General features: G+C 38.0%; 1 protein-coding gene across 6 annotated transcripts in view; it reads left to right on the top strand.

Moving 5' to 3' along the window:
* The window catches only part of SEMA3D (sema domain, immunoglobulin domain (Ig), short basic domain, secreted, (semaphorin) 3D), a 148,460-nt gene that overhangs the window by 28,836 nt on the left and 99,221 nt on the right, over positions 1–20,403 (top strand). For all 6 annotated transcript variants that reach the window (XM_014963798.1, XM_014963796.1, XM_014963792.1 and 3 more), the window contains exon 2: positions 16,882–17,072. In XM_014963798.1, coding sequence (XP_014819284.1) covers positions 16,958–17,072 — 115 coding nt within the window. In that variant the 5' untranslated portion in view covers positions 16,882–16,957. The remainder of the gene's footprint in view (positions 1–16,881; positions 17,073–20,403) is intronic.

Genomic DNA, 20,403 nt, shown 5'->3' with positions numbered 1-20,403 from the left:
TGAGAGGTTCCATGTTCATTGTAACTCCTGAATCATCTATTAGATTTTCTTTTCTTTATAATTTAGGTTTGCTTTTGTCAAATACCAGTCTCAGCACTTTGCGCCCCGCATATTGACAAGAGGCAGTGGTGTAAAAGTGGTGGGAAGTGAACCTTTAGCAGTATCCTTTTTCCTTTTGCCATTCTCCCAAAGCAAAACTTGGAGACCCTCTCAAGCTGTTTGCCAGCACTTACTATTAATCTACAACCTATATCTACATTTTTTAAAATTTGTTTTTGAATCATAATCAACCAATTCTGCTATCCAGGCATTATTCACCTTTGAAACAATGCATGCTAGCTGTATTGTGTTTTTTCTATTGCAAAACCTTGTCTGTCTTTTTTTAAAAAATCATTATTATTTTATTTTTCTGAAAGCGGAATAGATTCAGACACAGCGCCTGCCAAACTTGGAAAGACTTCAGACACAGGTTCTAGTTTTCACCAGTCTCTAATGCTTTATGGATCTAGATTCAGGCATTCTAGCTTTGAGGATGCTGATATTTTTTAGCCATTTAATATTTGGGAGTCAAAAGTCATACTGGCATGTAGGAAAATATAGAAAAGCAGTTTATAAGCCCCTGAAAGAGTGCCATTGTATTACATCTGTTTAACAAGTTATTGCACATCAGCCGAAGCACTGTAATTGTCTGTCCATGCACTTAAACTTGCCCAGAGTGAGGTAAACATCCATGTGCTCCAGGGATTACTCATTAAATGAAGCATTATGATTTAGTACTAAGAAATCTCTGCTGTCCTTCCATTATTTTGTGCTTTAAAGACAAATTTACTCTGCATAAGGGTAATTTTAATTATGTGGTTTGCTGTGTGTATATGTTGGATATTTTTCAATTGCTCATGCAGACTGTAGACAAACACATACATATGTGTACACACAACATTTTCCCTGCTATAATTAGGTATTTCTGGCACTTTGCAAGAGCAGGTTCAGTGCCAAATTGTAGCTACCTTTGGAAAATATTAAAAGTAGCTGTAATTGAAAAAGGAGGTGTAACTTTTCTGATTTAAAACTTAATGAGGATTTTATTTCAGAAAGTGCAATGTTTTCCATCATCGTTTCAATGTTACTTTTTGATAAAAAACGTCATGGAACTTTAGAGTATGTGTATTTTTTGAAACAGCTCTGAGACTCATTAGGCAATGACAGAAATGTTGTTTCATCGTTGTGATCCTCTGCAGATACTAACTTTTCGTGAAACTTGACTTTTGATAGGTATAATCAAAATAATTAAACAACTTTTTATTCTAAATAATTAAATAAAATTAATTTTATCCTTTGGAATAATTACAGTTTATAATAGCGAGGTGAAAAATTTGTTGTTGTTCTAAAAGGAAAGGTAACTTTTTCTGTAGGGCTCTGTAGCATTTCTGAGATGTAACGCATTTGGATATTTATACCCTTCATGATTCACTATAAGGGATATTGCTTAAGAAGCAATATCTGACAGGCCCTTAAATTAATGACTATGTATGTATGAAGAATAAGTATGAAGTATAAAAAGTAAATTTTTTTTTTTAGTATTTATATTTTTCTACTGATCCGTTAGGATATAACAAACCCAGATGAGAAATCTTTTTCATGAGCTGTAAATTTCAAGTTCTGACCTACTGACTTCATGCAAGTAAAAATTCTCCAGTGGAAGTAAGATGTTCATCATGTCTTAACATAAAGTCCAGGAGTCCAGATGAGCAAACAGCTCATTCAGTCTGCCATTCTGGCACCAAGAGTGGGTAAGACCAGATGTTGAGCCACTGTTGGCTATGAAACCTCAAGGATTTCTCTTCCACTGATCTAAGTTGTGATTTTTGCCCCACCCTATGGATTTACCAACCTTGGCAAAAGGTTTTTTGTTGAATATTCAAACCTGGTCCGGGATTCTGACCAAAGATTTAGTTGTGAAATGTTACATCTCATCTTGTGCAGTGACCATAGCAAGATATTTTTATTCAGCAGCAAATATTCATTGGAGCTTGCCACTACTATCACCTTCTTAATTTTCTCTGACCAATTTTCTCTTAATTTCCCAGCCACTCTGTGAGTCTGTTATACAAAGTAAAGTAATGAGCTAGCATGCATAATGCCTCTAATGTTAAACTAGTTCAAAGATTATCACAACTCAATCAGAATCTTCCTATTTTTATTTCTCAGTGGGATCTATTTTCTGGCTATTGTGGAGATGGTGGTATATGAGGGGAAATTAATATGTTGTCACATTACATTGTTGTTTTTGAAAGTGGTTCTTCACACGTTGGGTAGTAGATGTACAAAATTGTTTGCCCAATGGTGTTGCAGATGCAAGAATTTTACAAGGGCTCAAAGGCAGGCTGGATGAGTACTTGAAAGTGATATCTACTTGGGGGTTACAAAATAGACAGGCCACAATAGGCTCAGGAAATCTCCTGAGCTGAAAATAGATGGAGAGAAGAGAGAGCACCAGGGGTGGGGAAATATCATATATAAATGTTCTATTCTTATTCTTCCTTATACATACTGTTGAAAATAGACTAGTAGCCTGGATGAGCCCTCAGTCTTGCCATTACAAACATTTTTATACTCTTATTTAAGTAAGGAGTTGTTGTGTGAGAGGATTTTTCTGGAACAGGAAATGAATGTTGAAGGTGGAGAAAACCCAGACCTGCTTAAATGTAGAAATGTAATGTGTTTTGTGATACGTATTGCTAAGGAAAGCAAATTGAGAGACAACTTTAATGTTGAAAGAAGCTCAAGTGTGATTACTTTCTCAGTTACACAGGTTTGCAGTCTTGTTTTTTTAGCTTTTTCATTTCATTTCATATTACTGCGAGGAATTAATTTGCATTGTCTTTTTGGTGATTTGTCACAGTTATTCTCCAAATACACACAGAAGGCATTTGCTGACCTAGCTGCACATCTCCTATGTCCTACGTGCTGCTTTCTAAAACTGTAGTCAGGCTTAAGTACTATAACTTGCACTGCAGTACACATATACTGTTGATAAACAGCTATGTCTGTTAAAGATGTTCCTCTTTTTCAGAAAGGAGATCGTTATGTAGAACAATTAAAAGGGGCATGGTCAATTCATAGTTCATGAGACAATTCAGTGACTCATAATATTGGAATTTATTATGCACATAAGGCATTTATTTTAATCTTGTGTTTCTTTCATTTGTCTCTTCCTTTGTTAGGATTGGCCTTGCATGCTGGATTCTTATCTTTTTATTGTTTTGTGTTTTTTTAATGCTTATACAAGCACTTCTCAAAAACAAGAATCTGGCTGAGGTACCTCTAAAGGAATAGAAAACCTCATGTTTGAGTGGGCTTTTTGAATTGTCTCTGCATGTCCTGACTGTCAGAGCTGGGTTATAACTTGTAAATGACACTGGAAAGAGAGAACTTTCTCATCATCCATAAAATTTAAATTTACAAAATTGCTGCAAAAAAAAAAGTTTTTAAAAAAGTTATGTATCAGGGTTATTGTTGTTGCTCTTAATATCATGAGTATTGATGGTGGTGAAAATTATGTGTCCTTACTCCCCAAATTGCTCGACTTAATATGAAGAAGAAACAACAGTTCTGCTGAACAACAGTTCTGCTGCAGTGTTTTCCTTTGCATATTTTAATGTGTTGGCAGATGATATCACCCACAGACTTATATCAGGCATCTGAAATAACTGCTTGCTGATCATTAGAGTGATTACAACCCACGAGCTTATAGATACGCTGGAACCTGTCAAGAAAAATTGCTGTGTGAAGGTATTTTTCCAGAAAGTCCATCTGAAAAAAAAACTTTTTGCCTCCTCCCCGTTTGTTAATGGTGTGACACGAGTGCAGTTTAGCTATAATTTTCTTGGTATAAATTGTTAGTCATCTTTGTTCTTTTTAGATGATGCTTTCAGTAGGCTTTTGTTGTTGTTGTTGTTTTTTTAAATTGTCATTAATGGCACTTCTGCCACCATATGTCCTAGTCATTCACAGATCTCCAGAATAGTAAAACTCACAGTTTATGTGCATGATGTCTATGGTTTTTCTGGGTTCCAGAGAAATGTGACTATTCTGTGTGTCCTAGAGAAGGATTTGTGAGACCTCACCCTGCATTGCACATTACACAGAAAGAATGAGCAATGAACTCTTTCTGTGCCTCAGGAGGAGCACAAAGCAGCTGCAGTGGGACCAAGGGTCTAGACAGCTGATCTCATCGAGGATAGAGGATGGTCAGCGTAATAGAGAAAATGTTCGATAGCTTGTCAATTCATGACCCTAAGGTCTAAGAGACTTCTATTCCCTCAGACAAATGCTGATCCCCATTAATATGAATGGTTGAACTTCATTTGACATCAGTCAGTCCTGGGTCTGAGTGCAAGTACATTATTCCCGGTGCTATTAATGCAAGTCACATACCCCAGCTGAGCAGACAAGGGAAGCAGAGTTTCCCGTAGTCATTGTTGTTTTGCTTTTGCAGTACTGTGTTAAGATGGTCAATAGGTTTGTTCCTCTGTAACCGTGTCCCATGCTTGAGTATCTTCAAGGTATTTGCTGCATTTTAGCTCATCTTCACACTTTACACTACACTGACATAGTGTATCTGTTATATTTAAGAGAGTGGCATTGATAACTGCTAATTAATATGAACTGATTCCACTCCTTAGTCACTTCAAGTCTTCTTAGGATGGCTACTGATTACATTTAGCATCACCTTACCCACTTGTGAAACCAGAATAGCAGGAACACCTTTCTTCTGCAGACTCAATATTGTGTGTTCTAGTTACTGTATATTTTAAATTGAATGTATGAAAGGTATTATGTAAGTTTTAAAAACTACATCTCATTTGTGTTTTGTTCCTCTCCAGGCACAGGGATTTCAGTTTTGCATTGTACATTTAAAAAAAAAAAAAAAAAAAGAAAAAAAAAAAAAAAAAGAAAAAAAAAAAAAAAAAGAAAAAAAAAAAAAAAAAGAAAAAAAAAAAAAAAAAGAAAAAAAAAAAAAAAAAGAAAAAAAAAAAAAAAAAGAAAAAAAAAAAAAAAAAGAAAAAAAAAAAAAAAAAGAAAAAAAAAAAAAAAAAGAAAAAAAAAAAAAAAAAGAAAAAAAAAAAAAAAAAGAAAAAAAAAAAAAAAAAGAAAAAAAAAAAAAAAAAGAAAAAAAAAAAAAAAAAGAAGAAAAAAAAAAGATTAATTTCTCTAATTTCTATAACTATCACCTATCCTCATTTCAGAGGTGGTTACCTTTTAGTTTGCTGAAGGACCCATGGAACAAGGTTCCTTTTCAACAACCAATATCTACTTTTTCTGATGATGAATTTCTAGTAGTTCTGTTTTTCTGGTTCCTTGTGAAGAAACTGCCCTTCACATGGTCTGTCCATGTAAGGCTTTTGTATTATGCATGCTCATTTAGTTAGTTGTTATATTTGTAATCTCCAGCTGCAGCCATCACTCTCTAAATCTGTCATTGAAGGATTTTGTTTTAAATTCTGGCTGGCTTTGCTTTCAGATGTCTTTGAATTCCTCCCTGTGTTGAGTCACAGCTGTGAAAAGAGAAATCTACCTCTTTAATTCAAGGGGTCAGTGGTTTAAAAGCACTAAAGCCTGGTGAGGAACAGCTTAAGGAAGATAGTTAATCATGATGATCCCAAGGGGTTTCATAAACTTACATAGGGCTCATCTGACATGAAGAGCCCTGGATATCTTCAAGCCCTGGTTTCTCTGGGAGGTGCCTGTTTTACCAGGGAGTGGGATCCTCTATAGAAGAAGCACCTGTGGTGGATATTTACCACCTGCTCAGCCGTGGCTATGGAAACTTAATTTTCTCCAACACATCCCTTTTCTAGCCAAGCTGGTGTGGAGGCCAAATCCTTTCTAGTCATTTTTCTTCCCACAACCTTGAGAAGCTTTTAATGTGGTAACTACAGTGGCTCCTGATTCTTGATCCAACTAGGAGGTAATAGACTGGCAGGAAGGAGTTTCTATTTTGGACAGAAAAGAGAGGTCAGGCTGAAACACACAGTTGATATTTTGTCTTCTGAGTGACAGAACTCATTGTCTTGGTTTGAGTGTCAGCAGTCCATCCAGTGCTAACTCTCACCCAGCTTCCTCTTCTAGCTCCAGTGGGGGAATCCTGGAAGAAATCCCCTTCTTGTCTCATTAGTGCAGACAAAAGCATTATTTCAAATACAGTGTCAATAATTTTGACACTTAGTTCTGTGTTTAGTTCTCATGGGATAGACAAACCAGGACTGTGTGAGTGAATAATATCTGGCAGCCTTGCAAAATTGAACTACTTTATAGAACTAATGCAGTGTCTGTACCTATTCTGTGTGTACTCCTGTTGTCCTATGCACACACTGCTATTCTTGATATGGGGATTTATGATCCACTTGTGAATCACCTCTTCAATTGCTGCAGCTTTCAGACAGTTTATTCAAAGGAAAGCATTCCTGATTTCAGTCAGACTTCGGTAGTAAAGGAGTTGATTTGTGAGCAGGTCAGGTAGCTGTTGCCCTCATCAGAAAAGTCCTTGGAAAGATAAGGATGATCACTAGAGAGCAGAAAAAGACATTTGATGGCTGTCAGAGCCTTCAGGTGATCAATGGAAAGGTGTTGAGTGTTGCTGAAGACCTTCAATGTGTGATCCGGGGAGAAGGCCCCAGGGAGACCTTATAGAGGCTTTCAATATCTGAAGAGAGCCTATAGGAGAGCCAGAGAGGGACTCTTTGTCAGGAAGTACAGTGACAGGACAAGGGGTAATGGTTTTAAATTGGAAGAGGGGAGATTTAGATTAGATACCAGAAAGAAATTCTTTCCTGTGAGGGTGGTGAGACACTGAAACAGGTTGCCCAGAGAAGCTGTGGATGCCCCATCCCTGGAAGTGTTCAAGGCCAGGCTGGATGGGGCTTTGAGCAACCTGGTCTAGTGGGAGGTGTCCCCACCCACGGCAGGGGGGTTGGAACTAGATGATTTTTAAGGTCCTTTCCAACCCAAACCATTCTATGATTGATTCTATGATTCTATGATCCAGTTCAGTTATTCCTCTGGCCATTAGATGTTAAGAGAACTAACAGAAAAAATTAGGTTGGAAGGGACATCAGGAGGTCATATGGTCCCATTTGCAGCTCAAAGAATGGGTAACTTCAGCTTCAGATCAGTCTGGTTGAGTTTTGAATGTCTGCAAAGGTAGGGAATCCACAACTTCTCTAAGCCCCTGTTCTAGTGTTGTCCATCCTTGTAGGGAATGAAGTGTCAGAACTCCCTCAATATCAAGACTGCCTCATCATCTTAGGGGAGAAAGGAAATTAGAGGTGGTGTTGTACATCCTACCTTTTTTGTATTAATCATCTGGTTATGACAACTCCCCAGTAACTGACTGGTTAACTGTCTGAAAAGCTTTGCTGTTTTTCAGTTAAGTATTGATTCATCCCTGCACTCTGTGTCCTCACGAGACAAAGGAAAGTTATTGTGGTTTTAAACCAAAGTGGAAATAGTTCTGTGTTGAATGGAGGTGGTGATGCCTGAATTCTTGTTTTCTTTTTCAGTATGGCTGTTTCAGATTCCAGGAACTGTCATGCTACAACCCTTCACAAAGCAGTTTAAAAATAGACCAGCAAAACAACTCTATAGCACCAAATAAAAATTGATTTCTGCTGCAACACAAGCAGAAAGTTCTCTTAGGGTCTGATAGCAGCATGTTCTAACCCTTGAAAATGGTAAAGTTGGTGATCAGTGAGCACAGCACTGTTAAAGCTTTGATAACCTGCTGTCTGAAATCACACTGGCCATGTGTTACTCCTTACACAGCTCCGTGAAGTTCTTGTTTATGGAAAATGAAGCTGTGATTACTTGTAATTTTCTGCAGTTTGTGCAAGGGCTTAAATCAAGAGTAAAACACTGGCAGAAGTGGTATGTGAGTCATGGATCTCGAAGCAGCAATCACAGCCAGCAGTGTGTAGTCCCTGGTGAGAAGGGTGGCCGGGTGACTAAGGCACTGCCTGGAGGTTGAGGGGATGTGGGTACTGGTCCTAACGGCTGGTGTGACCTTATGCAAGTGATGTCATCTCCTATGGTAACATTAAAAAAAATCAATTAACTCATAATGGCAAGGATAGAGACAGAGAATAGAGGCATTAAAGCTTTTAAACTGCTTGGATGCTGCAGAGATGAGTACCTGTGGGAAACCTGTCAAGAGGAATTGGTCTACATTAAGTTAGTGAATTGTGTAAGCTTATAAATGGGCTGTGTTATAGTGGCTCTGCTGGTTCCCTCTCACACATCTTCCAAATGTCAATGAAGTCTAACATTTCAAAAAACTAGGAAGAAAGCATATGCCTTCAGACTAACAGTATAATAACTGGGTTAATGTGCCAACACAGATCGCTGCACTGCAGTGTACATGTTCATACATACATAATTTTACATATTGGCTGCACAAAATGTTGATCCAAAATTAGTTGGACAATGGATATAAAACCCCCTCCTCCAATAGAGTTCATGAATTATTAGATCAAAATTTGTTGGAAGTGTAAATTAAAATCTTTCTGGCATGTCTCTTCCTATACTGTAGTTTATATATTAAAGCCCTGCAGCCTGTGCTGTACAGAGTTCACTGACAGTGCATCAAATAATGAGGCCCTACGCCGATGAAAGGAATTCTACAAAAACATGCCATTGGATATACAGCGAACATATTTGATCAAAGCCCAGCTGCCATATGAAGTGCACATTTTTTTAACCATCACTAAGCTCTGTTAGCCTGAATTCTTTTGAAAACTATCGGATCAAACTTCTACACAGCTGACAATGAACTAATACTGGCAGTTAATGAAACATCCTGACAGGATAGTGCTATAGAAACAATTCAAAAAATGGTTAATTATATTAAGATGCCAACTACAATGTGCAATTACCTGTCCTTAATATTTGTAACATTTTAGTTTTCTCTGAGACTCCCATAGCCAGCTTTTAGATACAGCTGGGAAATCTGTGAGTGCCTACAAGCATTTAAGAAAAATTGCAAACTAGTTGACAATATATTTCCACTTACATCAGATAAATCTAGCTACAAATTTTAGCACAATAAAGTATTTGCTGTGAAATTAAAAAAACATTATAAATATATTTGTAAATGTAAATCTTCGTTCCTCTATTTCTTTCAGTTTTGGGGAGGGTTTGTTTTGATTTTTTTCTGCTTGGGTTTTTTTTCAGTAGGGTGTGCTGGGTGATGATTGGATGGATGGTCTGGGTAACTGTGGGCAGAACCAAGGTATTTGTGCCCGTGCACAGAGCTGGCTGGCTGGTGGTGCCTCTGCACTGAAATGTGTAATATATTATTATATAGTATACAATTAATGGAGCCACAGAACAGTAGGAGCTGTCTTAGGTCTGGATTGCTTGGATCAGGGACAGAAGAGCCCTACCTACTGGCATCTATAGATATATCCATGCAGACAGCTCACTGGCTGTGTGCTTTCAGACTGTTGTTTACCTTTCTGCTGTATCATGCCTAGAAGTTAGTCTGGACTTGATTAATAGCAAATTTCACTGGACTGCTGCATTTTCTTCCCTTTAAGCTGCATTTTTCACAAGCATGCAAAATACATGGTGGGGCAAGTCTCTATGAAGTAACTGATACGTAAAATACCCCTTTGCCCTTAGTCACTGGTGACCCCAGAAACACCAGCCAGTCCAGACCTCTGGTACTAGAACTGTCACTGCTAGAGGACTCATGCTCCACCCCTGCAGATTTGGAAGGTCTCCTATGAAAGGAGGTACAGAGAACAGTTTTTCCGTAGCAAAACACTGGCAAGAATTCCTGGAGGTGAAAAAGAGACTGTAATCCTTCCTTTGAGTTGGCCATTGTAGGCATATGTTTCTTCCAGCAAAAGAATGGTAGTTGCAGGGTCAGTGGTTTAGCTGGCTTGACAGTGCTGCCTGGGGTTAATTTAGGTTTTAACAGGACAAAAGCAATCTGTTAGTGTTTAAATGTTCAAGCAGATCTCCCCAGAATGATCATTTCTTTTTTTTGATGGCCATCATGACATTTTTCTGGCTTTTCAGTGTTTTCTCAACAGCAGGCCAAGGCTGTTCCACCAGCAAAGCTTCCTGCATGCGTTCTCTCCCTGTCTGCTTTATTCAGAGCTGAGCCAAGCCACCCCAAGTGCTGCAGGTGGTGACAGACATTTTAGAGGAAAATTCTCTGGCTCTCTTCGAAAACCTTCAGATGTCACGGTACGCGGCAGGAAGCAGTTTTCATCTAGTCTACCTTTTCATTAATGTCTCTAGGAATTTTTGTCCTACTGCCTTTTTCTTTTTTTGGATACCAAAGTTACAAAACCCATCTTAGCATCACTTTTCATAGCTTGAAAAGTTTTTTGGTCTGCTAGGGAAACATGCTGTACTTAAAATAATGTAACACTGAGGTTTGGCTTAGGGTTCCTTTTGATTCTTATGTGTTGCTAAATCGTGCCATACACTGCTTTCTTCTTTAGCTTGTGTTTTTCTGTTTTTCCTTTTTCTTTTTCTTTTTTTTTCTAAAAAAAAAGAAAGCTTTTATTACAGATTTAATATCTGAAGGGACAGTTTCTTCCACCAAAAAAAAAAAAAGAAAGAAAAAAAAATTGATCTGAGATACATCTAACTTTAGAGTGAAAGGCTTGTAGGTATTTATATCTGGAAGACATCAGCTGCATGTCAGTCTAGTGGGACATTTTATTTGTCTGCCTATCTATCTCCTCTTTGCAATATCATTATCAGATGACAAGTTGCTTTCCATCCCATCCATTTTCCTGGACAATAGACATTGTGCTTGGGAAACAGGCTATAGAATGTAAAACTATAGGTCTGATTTTCTTTTTCTTTATTTTTTTAAGGACACACAATATACAAAGAATTAGGGTTAGAGAGTAGCATTTATTTTATTGTCAGTCTTGCATTTATGCATTAAGTGCCCAAAAGATACAATGCCACGGATAAAACTTCTCAGAATCCCTGTTTCTAGTGATATATAACATGTCTGCGTGCAGGGCTGTCTATCTCACACATTCTGAAAGGATTTCTTCTATGCCTGCGTGAAATCTTTGGGTGTAATCCTGACCCCACTGACACTGACCTGAAAAATATCCTGGTATCTTTTGAGGATAAAGGGCTCATTTCCTATGTATATAATTTTAAGTGTCTGATAGTAAATTTCATGGTTAGATGAGCTCTTCATGGCAGTGTGACACAGACCACTCTAGAAAGGTTACCCATTTTATACCCAGTATATATCTCCAAACACACTACGTGCCTTTTATAAATGCTTCTGTCATTAGACTAGCTTCAGAAAGATACAGAGAACTATAAAAAATAAACCAAGTGAGTGAATGAATTCATTTTTCTACTCTCATGTTTTACTTCATCTCCATTTTTACTTTTGCTTGAATTTACCTTAATAAACAAAAAATCCAATGTAATCCTCAAATATGTTTTCTACTCATTGGAGAGCTTTATTTATTATCAGATGGTTCTCTGCAATAAAAAGAGATTTTTTGCTGACTCTTTGTACCTTCAGTTGCATCCTCCTTGTCTCTAAGTCCCTTTATTTTTCTTTGTTCCACTTGGCTCTTGATGAGAATCAAAGCAGACATTTTTCTTGCCATCCAAATTGCTGGTGTTGAATGGATAGGGTATAAATCCTGTGAGGAGCTCAGTAAAGTTAAAGCCTGTAAAGCTTTGTAAAACTCATTATAAGCTGGGTTATGCTTCGTATCCGTCTTTACTACTCGTCTGTATGTTTCAGAATAGTAAGGTCTGCTTTATGGCAAAACCTTATCTATACCACATATACTAAATCCAATGATTTAAGTAAAGCAAAACAAAACACACACAAAAAACCAAAACCCCCCAAAAATCAGGTGCTGTAGGCTTGCATAATTATTTTTTATTATGGCATCATCTTTTTATTCAGTAGTTTTTGCTAGTGTTGGGAAGTGATGTAATACTGATCCAGGGTTTTTGTGAAAAGAAGTATTTTTCAGAATCCTGGACGAGAACATTTGCTGCACTATAAACAGCACAAAAGCCACTTAATAAATGAGGGAATAATGATGAATAATACTGTTTACCAGTTCTTGGATGGAGTTAGCTTTACACTGAGATTTCACAATAAAGAGAAAAGCCTCCTCTGCCAAATAATATATCAACAGACCATCTATCCAAGGGGTATAACAACTTAGTTTCATTGTGCTCTGGATGAATATCACCTTTGTTATTTAAAAAGTTAAGGATGTTAAGCAAGTCTGGAGATATAATTTTATTTATAGTGAATTTTATTTTATGAGTTATTAGTCTGACTCACGTGTTCTTGTAGTTTTTCATCTTATTAACACAGAACATTCAATATCCAGTTAATGATTATAGTACACAGTTTTGCACCACACAATAGACAACCATAGTATCTTCCTCTAGGAATATGTGTGATAATTTATAGATGAAACAGCTACAACAAAATGCACTAGAAACAAGTATCTGCATATTTGCAGTTAAAGTAACATGCTTTAAATTTTTATGTATATATATGAAGTATGTATAAAATATGAGTAAACAGATAATGTACCTTTCAATACATTTGAATTATAGGTACTTTTTCTTTCTTTTTGCAGATAATCAGTTTTAAGTCTTTTAAAGCAACATGTTCCTCTAATAGGCTAACTGTGCTATTTTGCTGATGTTTGCAAGGGACATCTTTTACTCCTTTCACAAAATAAAACCCCAGGGATAGCTGAGGAGAAGAAAGGAAAACTCAGGTATCAGAGATAATAGCTTACATATTGAGACTAAATGGCCCAGGTAACTTATTCAGCCTACTTATAAGCCCATAGTGACTATCAGACATTTTTCTCTTCTCTTCTAGCCTCTTTCAATCATCATGAGCCAACTCAAAGGTTGCTCTAGATTTTCAGTAGTTACTTGCAATTTGTAACATTGCTATTAGATTCAGTGTAACTGAGCCATACCATTTGGTTAATTGCTTTTACTGTGTTTGCTGCAGGATGTTTTCATCGTCCTCTTTACCCAAGTTACAGAATTCCAAATTTTAAAATGGCCTTGGAAAACTAGTGCCGGAGACAGGTTTTAAATCACCGTCCAATTCTGTATAGGTTTTTATTATAGAATTGAACTGAGAGTTACATGACCTACTGTTAAAAAAAGTGTGTGTTTGCAGATGGGTCACAGTCCTTTCAGCTCTGGACTTTATGACGCCAGGAGAAGTCGGAAAACCAACACAGTATTTGTGAATCTGAGATTTTGCATTTAGATAGGTTTGAGCTGAACAATCTGAAAAAACTCCCATAAACACAGAGTTCCCTCCTGTCTGTGTGTTTGAGAAGGCTGAAGAGCTCTGTTTATTGCAACAAAGAGTCTGGAATAAATTACGTTTAGTAAATTGGCTCCAGGTTTTCCTCTTTCAGACAGTAGCTTCAGAGCAATCTGTTTTATAGGCTCCACTAAATCTGACCAATTGCAAGGAGGTGACACTTCATTTCAGGGACGTGACATCACGCATGTGCCAGTTACGTCCAGCTGCCTCTTTCTGGCAAGATGGCAGGACACCAGGGGATCAACATTTTGCTTTTTGGCTGTTTTAACACCCAGCCCGTTACCAATTTATGAGCCCCACTGGGAGGTCCTAGCAGGATGGAGCCAGGCTCCTCGGCCCCTCTTCAGCATCACACCTCCCACCCCTGCATGGGGCAAATAATACCTCCTTTATTCCACTGGAAATATCCCTATTTCAGTGAGGTGTATGCATAGCTTCCTTCCTCAGTCGGTCTCACAGGTGATAATTAACACAGTGCAGATATTTCATAGCTGAAGCCAGGGTGGGAAAGCAGCTTTAGACTCAGTATTTTTCTTTTCAGACTCTTTTTCATCATTTATTTTGGGTCTGTTGATGATGAGGAAGTTTTAAGAGCGTGTTGGTGCTTAGCAGAAGTATTGAAAAACTAAAGGAAACAATAATTTTTCCTCCTCTGACAAAAATCTTCTTACTTTTGAGGGGAGGAAAGAACAGGGGACTTAGGTTGCTCTTAGGTTTTATATTTTATTTCTGTTCATGGGTCTGATTACTTCTGAGCAGTGTGACTATGGCTCTTTTCAGTACAGGACACTGATTGACATTGCATATGTTACAGAAAGGAAGGATATTTCCTGAAGATTAATGGCCAGTTATTTAGTCTGAAGTTCATTAACCTGAGCTAGTCATTAGACTGCTGGAAGGACTCTGTGCAGAAGCTGGAATTGTATTAGAACATCATCATAAACTAAAAATATATGTGACAATCTGGCCAGATTGCAATGAATCTAGGACAAGACAGGGTTGGCTCGAGCTCACAGAGCAGCTGCCTCCACCGTAAACTAACCGCCTTGTGTCAGGAATTAAAGCAAATGGTTTTTCACAGACATTATTCAAATAAAAGGGAGAAGAAAAAAAGAAAAGAAAAGAAAAAAAAGAAAAAAAAAAAAAAAGAAGCAAGGTTGAAGGTTTCCTTAGCAAAAGAAGCCTACATGAATAAATGAGGTTGTGAGGAATGCCCAAAAGTCCAAGTTTGATGCTGGTCCTCAGTCTACAACTGAGAAAATGACAGTGTGTTCGGGCAACTGTTTTTTCTTTTCTATAAGTAATAAATTTAGTCTTGATTCTTTACTCTACTTTGCCTCAAGAAAATAACCCCCAAATCCTCTGGTGAGATCCCTGTTGGCTGAGACCCAGGCCCTCGAGCCATGACTTCTTGGCATATTTGCAGTGAGACTGGCTCCCTCTTAATTGCTTCTTTTTGAAGTATGGTTTGTCTCTATCATCCCACTGAAGATGAACAAGGCTGGTGTCTCTTGTCTTAATATAGCCCTCTCCTTCCTTCCTCCTCTTCTTTTCCCAGTTTTACCTCCAAAATATATTTCTTTAAGGTGATATAACCCTGTGATGGTATAGTAAACAGCAGTCCTTCATAGTCCAACCACAAATGGATGTACCAGCATGGAAGGGTGGAACTTCTCTCAGGATTCTATACTCTAACAAAGGGAAAGGAAAGATGAACCAGAAGCATTTCAAATTTGTTGGTTTTTTTTTTAATTTCCATGTCATCTCATGAATATGTAGTGGCATTTGGCCAAAAGTAGTGCATTCAGACACTGAACGTGAGTGTTGAGGAAGGGACTGAGAAGAAAGAAGCTCAATGTTCTGCAATAGGAAGGGTGCTGCGGGCGTTTTACAGACCATTTCCCTCTCTCTCTTTCCCTCTCACGCCCTTCCTGCACGCTCCCTTGTCTTTTGCTATTGGCAGAAGGTCTGCAGAGTCAGAAAGCCCCGGCTTCATCTCAGAGAGGTTTCCTTTGGCAGAGAGAACTGAAGGGGTCCTCTTTCCAGTCCCTTCATGCCAGGAAGGATGTAGTGCCTGCATCACGAGGTGCTAAATTGCTTCTGGATGCCTCCACGGCTGGTAGAGGTGCACTGGCCCCAGTGCTGCAGCGAGCGTAAGTGCCAGACCTGTGGAGCAGCTCCAGGGCCATGAGCTGTGCTGCGTACCCCATGGGCTCACAAGGAACCTTTCCATTGATGTCCCTGCAAGTGGGCACAAGGATTACTCTTTTAATCAGGCAATTTCAGTACCTTTCAGAAAAGAATTTTCATGGCCAGTCATGAGCCATTAATCTCGCTACTAACCATAACATTTCCTTACTCCTTGATTTACAGCGTTACTCAAACACTGGCATTTGCCATTTCACAAATGATGTCCCTTGACCTCTGGTATCATGCACTTGCAGGGGGGAAGGATCATGTCTCACAGATATTTTCAAGCTCTGACCTTTGTGATTTATTAACCATTAAGTTCTGCCTTCAGAAGTCAGGATGCCATTTCAAATAATTTCATATGCAAAAATGGAGTTATTGGGCAAAAGTGATCTCTTATAAGTGGATACAAACACGACACCATGAAAGCTGTTGTTGCTTTCTGTTCAGCTACTGGGATGGCAGTATGAGCTTGAGGAACTAGGTTCCCTGTAGTTTCATGATTCCATTTTTGCACAGGGAAAATAAGGACAGTGATAATTGCTTTCATTTGTAAAACACTTTAGGATTTATGGAATATAAATGACTGTTATTAAGTGAAAAGTGTTGCAAAGCTGGCTTAGTTGCACACTGTGCTAACAAAGTCCTGTATCAGCATATTGACCTCAGCATGAACCACTCATTAAAGTTTACAGGACATTTTGGTGGGTGAATTGAGGCAGTTATTTTGCTGGAAATATCATACTGAAAGCAATTTAAATCCATCAGCTGCATCAACTTTTTTCTCTATTAAAACTAAACACAACTGCTTGCTCTATCCAGTTTTCTAAGTTTATTTATGAAAGTTTATGATGGGTATGTATCCGTTGTTAACTCAGCCTGTACACCCATGGTATCTGAGATATTACAGTTTATTCTAGTCATAGCATAAACATACAATAGCCATTGTACTGAGATAAAGAGAGAGTTATAAAACACTAAGATATCCAGTGGAGCAGTATGAACTAAGTTGCATGGTCACTTTTAAAATGGGAAATATTCTTTTTATGAATACTGTATTAATTTAATTTTTGCTTAAACTTTAGCTATGCTAGACATTGGTGTTTGCAAAGATGAGATATTTTTCCAACTTCAAAGTGTGTAAGTAAAGGAAGAGATTGACAACATTTTGATTTATACTAGAGGAAAAAATATTTTTGTAACAAATGTGTTAAATGAGCTACTCTTTAAAGATAGATCTGGCTTGCTTTCAGAATTATTATTTATCTAATAATGCAAAAAATAGACAGATGTTTTCTTTCTTCTTCCAGATTAAATTTGGATTGTTTGAAAAGCGTGAAGATATTTCACCATAGTGCAAAAGAAAATACAGAAGAACAGAGCAGAATGAGAGCTTCCCAAGTACCACATGCCTGCAGCCTGTTATCTTTAGCGATGCTGTTCCTTCCAGTCACTGGAACGTCAAAGCAAAACATCCCAAGACTTAAGCTTTCCTATAAAGGTAAACTTTTCAGCAGTTTTTCTGATTCTGCCACTTTTGTTTTGATGTCATGTTGCCAGCAGTTCATTTGTATTGCTAATCAGGAAAACAAAACTCACTTGTCCCTACAGTTCCCAGAAATTCATGATACATGCCTTAAAGATGGATGAATTCTGCCTACGGACAGTATTAAATTCTTTTCTTTTCATGGAGGGGCACATGTAACTGAAATATAACTGGGTTTTTAAATTATTTTTTTCAGTTTGCTACTAGAGCATATACCATAAAGAAATTAGGGGGAAGTCATTAACTAAATATAGGTTTTTAGTGCTACTTGAAATGCCATGAGGCCCATTAAAGACATTTCCATGTGGCTGGTGGGGAAGACATGGGCCATGGAGGGCACTCAGTCAAAAGACCTGCCCCAAGTGTTTCAAATGGCACTGACATTTTAATTTTGTAATTTTTTTTTTTCCCTCAATCACTAAGTTGATATGTGTGTGAAACTCTTAAAATGTTGTTTTCTTTCTTCTTAACTCTTTGGATCACACGTGTTTTCCTGAGGACTTTTTAATGTACTTCTTGTTGAGAACATTACAGAGTGAGGGGTTTAAACACAGATGTATCTTTTAATTCTTTATTGGACAAGTTCTTCAGGAAGGTAGATTTCTTGTTACTTTGAACGCACAGTACATTTTCACAATTTTTACAAGGCACAGAGATATATCACACTGATATTGTCTTCTTCAGCTAAAACAAATACTCTTCAGTTAGTTATTTTTCAGTTGTCAGCACCCTGCCCTTATGGGAGCTAATTCTGCTCTTAGCTTTTCAAACTTAGGTCTTCCTGCACATTACAGAGTTGCACTCAGGATGGTGTGATGGGACAGGAGGCTGTAAAGCCTTCAGCAGTGGTTATGATATGTTTATCATGCGTTTAACACACACAGGAATTTATTGAGTAAGCACAATGACATGCTATTTATTTACAAGCTTCTCTTTTGCTCTATTTGTATGCCACTGTGTATGATATTCCCCTGGGTATGTATGTGTTTGTGTGAGAGAGACAGAGGAAGAGAGATCAAGGGATCTTGACAACATTTTTATAAATTCAGGAAACAGTCACACTCACTTAAGCCGGCGAATGCAGAAACCGAAAGACCTGACAAGAGTTATGAAAGTTAGCAATAAAAACCCCTGACATATAGCCAAACTTTTCACGGTTAGGCCTTTTGAGATAATTCCCAATAGCAGCATATACCATATGGTGATGGCATTTATTGTGGATTTGACACTCATGATTAGTGAACTCCTCTCGACTTCAAAAGCAGATAGCCTTTGGCAAAATCCTGATGGATGCATTTGGCAGGTAAGGAGGGGGAGAGAGAAAAATTATTGAGGTCAAAACAGGAAAAATTTTTTTTTCACTGAAATCTTAGTTTAAAATAGTGGCAAAGGCCTGCTGGGAGTGGTTGGGAAAATGCCTGAGCTCGTTTAAAAAGACAATGAGAGGATGATTGATATTTAGGACCTGACCCAAACTTTTATTAGCAACTTTATAAACCTTTCAGTTTGGCTTGAGAGATACAGTTTCCTATCCAAACTTATCCACCTATATCCCTGTAGGGGGAAAAAAAGCAACAACAGATACAAAATGGCACATAAATCTTAATTTGGAGAGCTGTGATGGAACTGAAAAGCCAAAGGAAAGAGAATTATCAGACTTTGTTGTGCCTCTTAGCCTTTTTTCTTTGAGGGGGGGTTGGGGTGGTTGGGTCGGAGGAGAGGATTATTTTTCTTTTTCCACAGGGAACAAAAAAAGTTACTGCTTTGTTTTCAGACTTTTGCATTATAAATGGTGCAGGTAGTGCTTGTCACAATTTAATCGTGTTTTTGTTGTTGATAGCAGCACGGCAGATGTACTGACTAATACAGTTGTCAGAATTAAGCTTACCTTCCCTCCCACCACCCCCTCCCCCACCTTCAAGTATTCTAGCCAAAATAACTCCAAGGTTTCTGAGAATAAGATGTAGGAGAAATGAACTGTCTTGCCAACTCTCATAAAATTGTTACAGTCATGTCATTGACAAGTCCTGGCATCTCCATTCTTTGGAATTGAGACTTGAAATATCATGAGGAGGGTAATATTGGGCCCTTTTCCTTCTTTATGGAAAACTGACCAAAATTGGCCACGTCAGGCAGCTTTGAAAACCTGGTCACACATGTGTGTTCATTTGGCTGTTAAAGATGTTGCCTTTCAAGAGAAGGTTTCATCCCCTTCCAAGAGCAATGTGTTAATGGGATGGCATAGCTCCATCTTCCCCGAGCAGCTGAGCATTTGCTTGGGCAGGAGAACTGGAAGCGAGCAGGACTTTCCCCTGCCGTTACTTCATCTCGCAGCTGCAGCCCAGCACACCTCAGCTGAGGGCTGGAAACTGCTTCTTGCCATGCCCTGACAGTAAAGAGAGGAATGGGAATGCCAAGTGACAAATGCTGAGGAAGAAGAAGTGTAGGGGACAAGAAGAGACAAAGAACAGTATTGAGAAAGAAAGTAGTCAGCAGTGGAGAGAGGAAGGGGGAGAAGGAGCAGGGTGGGGTAGCTAAAAGAAATGTCTATAACCACAAGAGTGGTTCAATAAACCATAGTGCATCACAAGTCCTCTGCATTTAGACAGCAATTAAAATTTTAGAGCTTGTCTGCGTGGCAGTTATAGATTTTCACCTTATGTGAGATCACTTAAGGGGCAGAAATCTGTGCTGTGCTTATCTTATATTCCTACATTTTCCCCAATTCATTAATTGAATAATTCTTCAATATATCTTTTTATCTGCTTCATTTAGTCCTTAGCTTTTAGATATTGGTGCATGTCATTCTTATCCCAGAAATTACTACTCTCATGATGCTTCTAGGGTGCTCTCACTACGTCTTAGATACTTTTGCAAGATTATGAGGTAGTTTATTATTATGTTATAGCTTTAATATTAGAGGATGGTAAATAAAATGTTTCCTAATAGAAGATTACCATCTATAGAACACTTGGGCCTGATTTTTTAATGATATTCCATATTTTAATAGATTTTGTGTAACATTACATTCAGTCTTATAGCAACAGTATATGTTTTTGATTCATTCTCATGAGGCTGGAGGTACCCTATGACCATCATCCAAACTGCAGAAATCAGCAAGCACAGAAGTGACTTTCAGCTTCCCTAATCTTATTGTGGGCTACCTCATTTAGCATCCTTATTCCCACCTCTACAGCAAATGCAGAAGAATTTTATACACCAGTCTCATTCAATACTCTCATTTACAGGATGACATCACTTCTGTTATTGAGGAAGGGAAGGGCCT

Source organism: Calidris pugnax, unplaced genomic scaffold (genome assembly GCF_001431845.1).
Source record: "Calidris pugnax isolate Ruff unplaced genomic scaffold, ASM143184v1 scaffold44, whole genome shotgun sequence".
Classification (NCBI taxonomy): Eukaryota; Metazoa; Chordata; class Aves; order Charadriiformes; family Scolopacidae; genus Calidris; species Calidris pugnax.
This window is presented reverse-complemented; position numbering and strand designations above follow the sequence as displayed.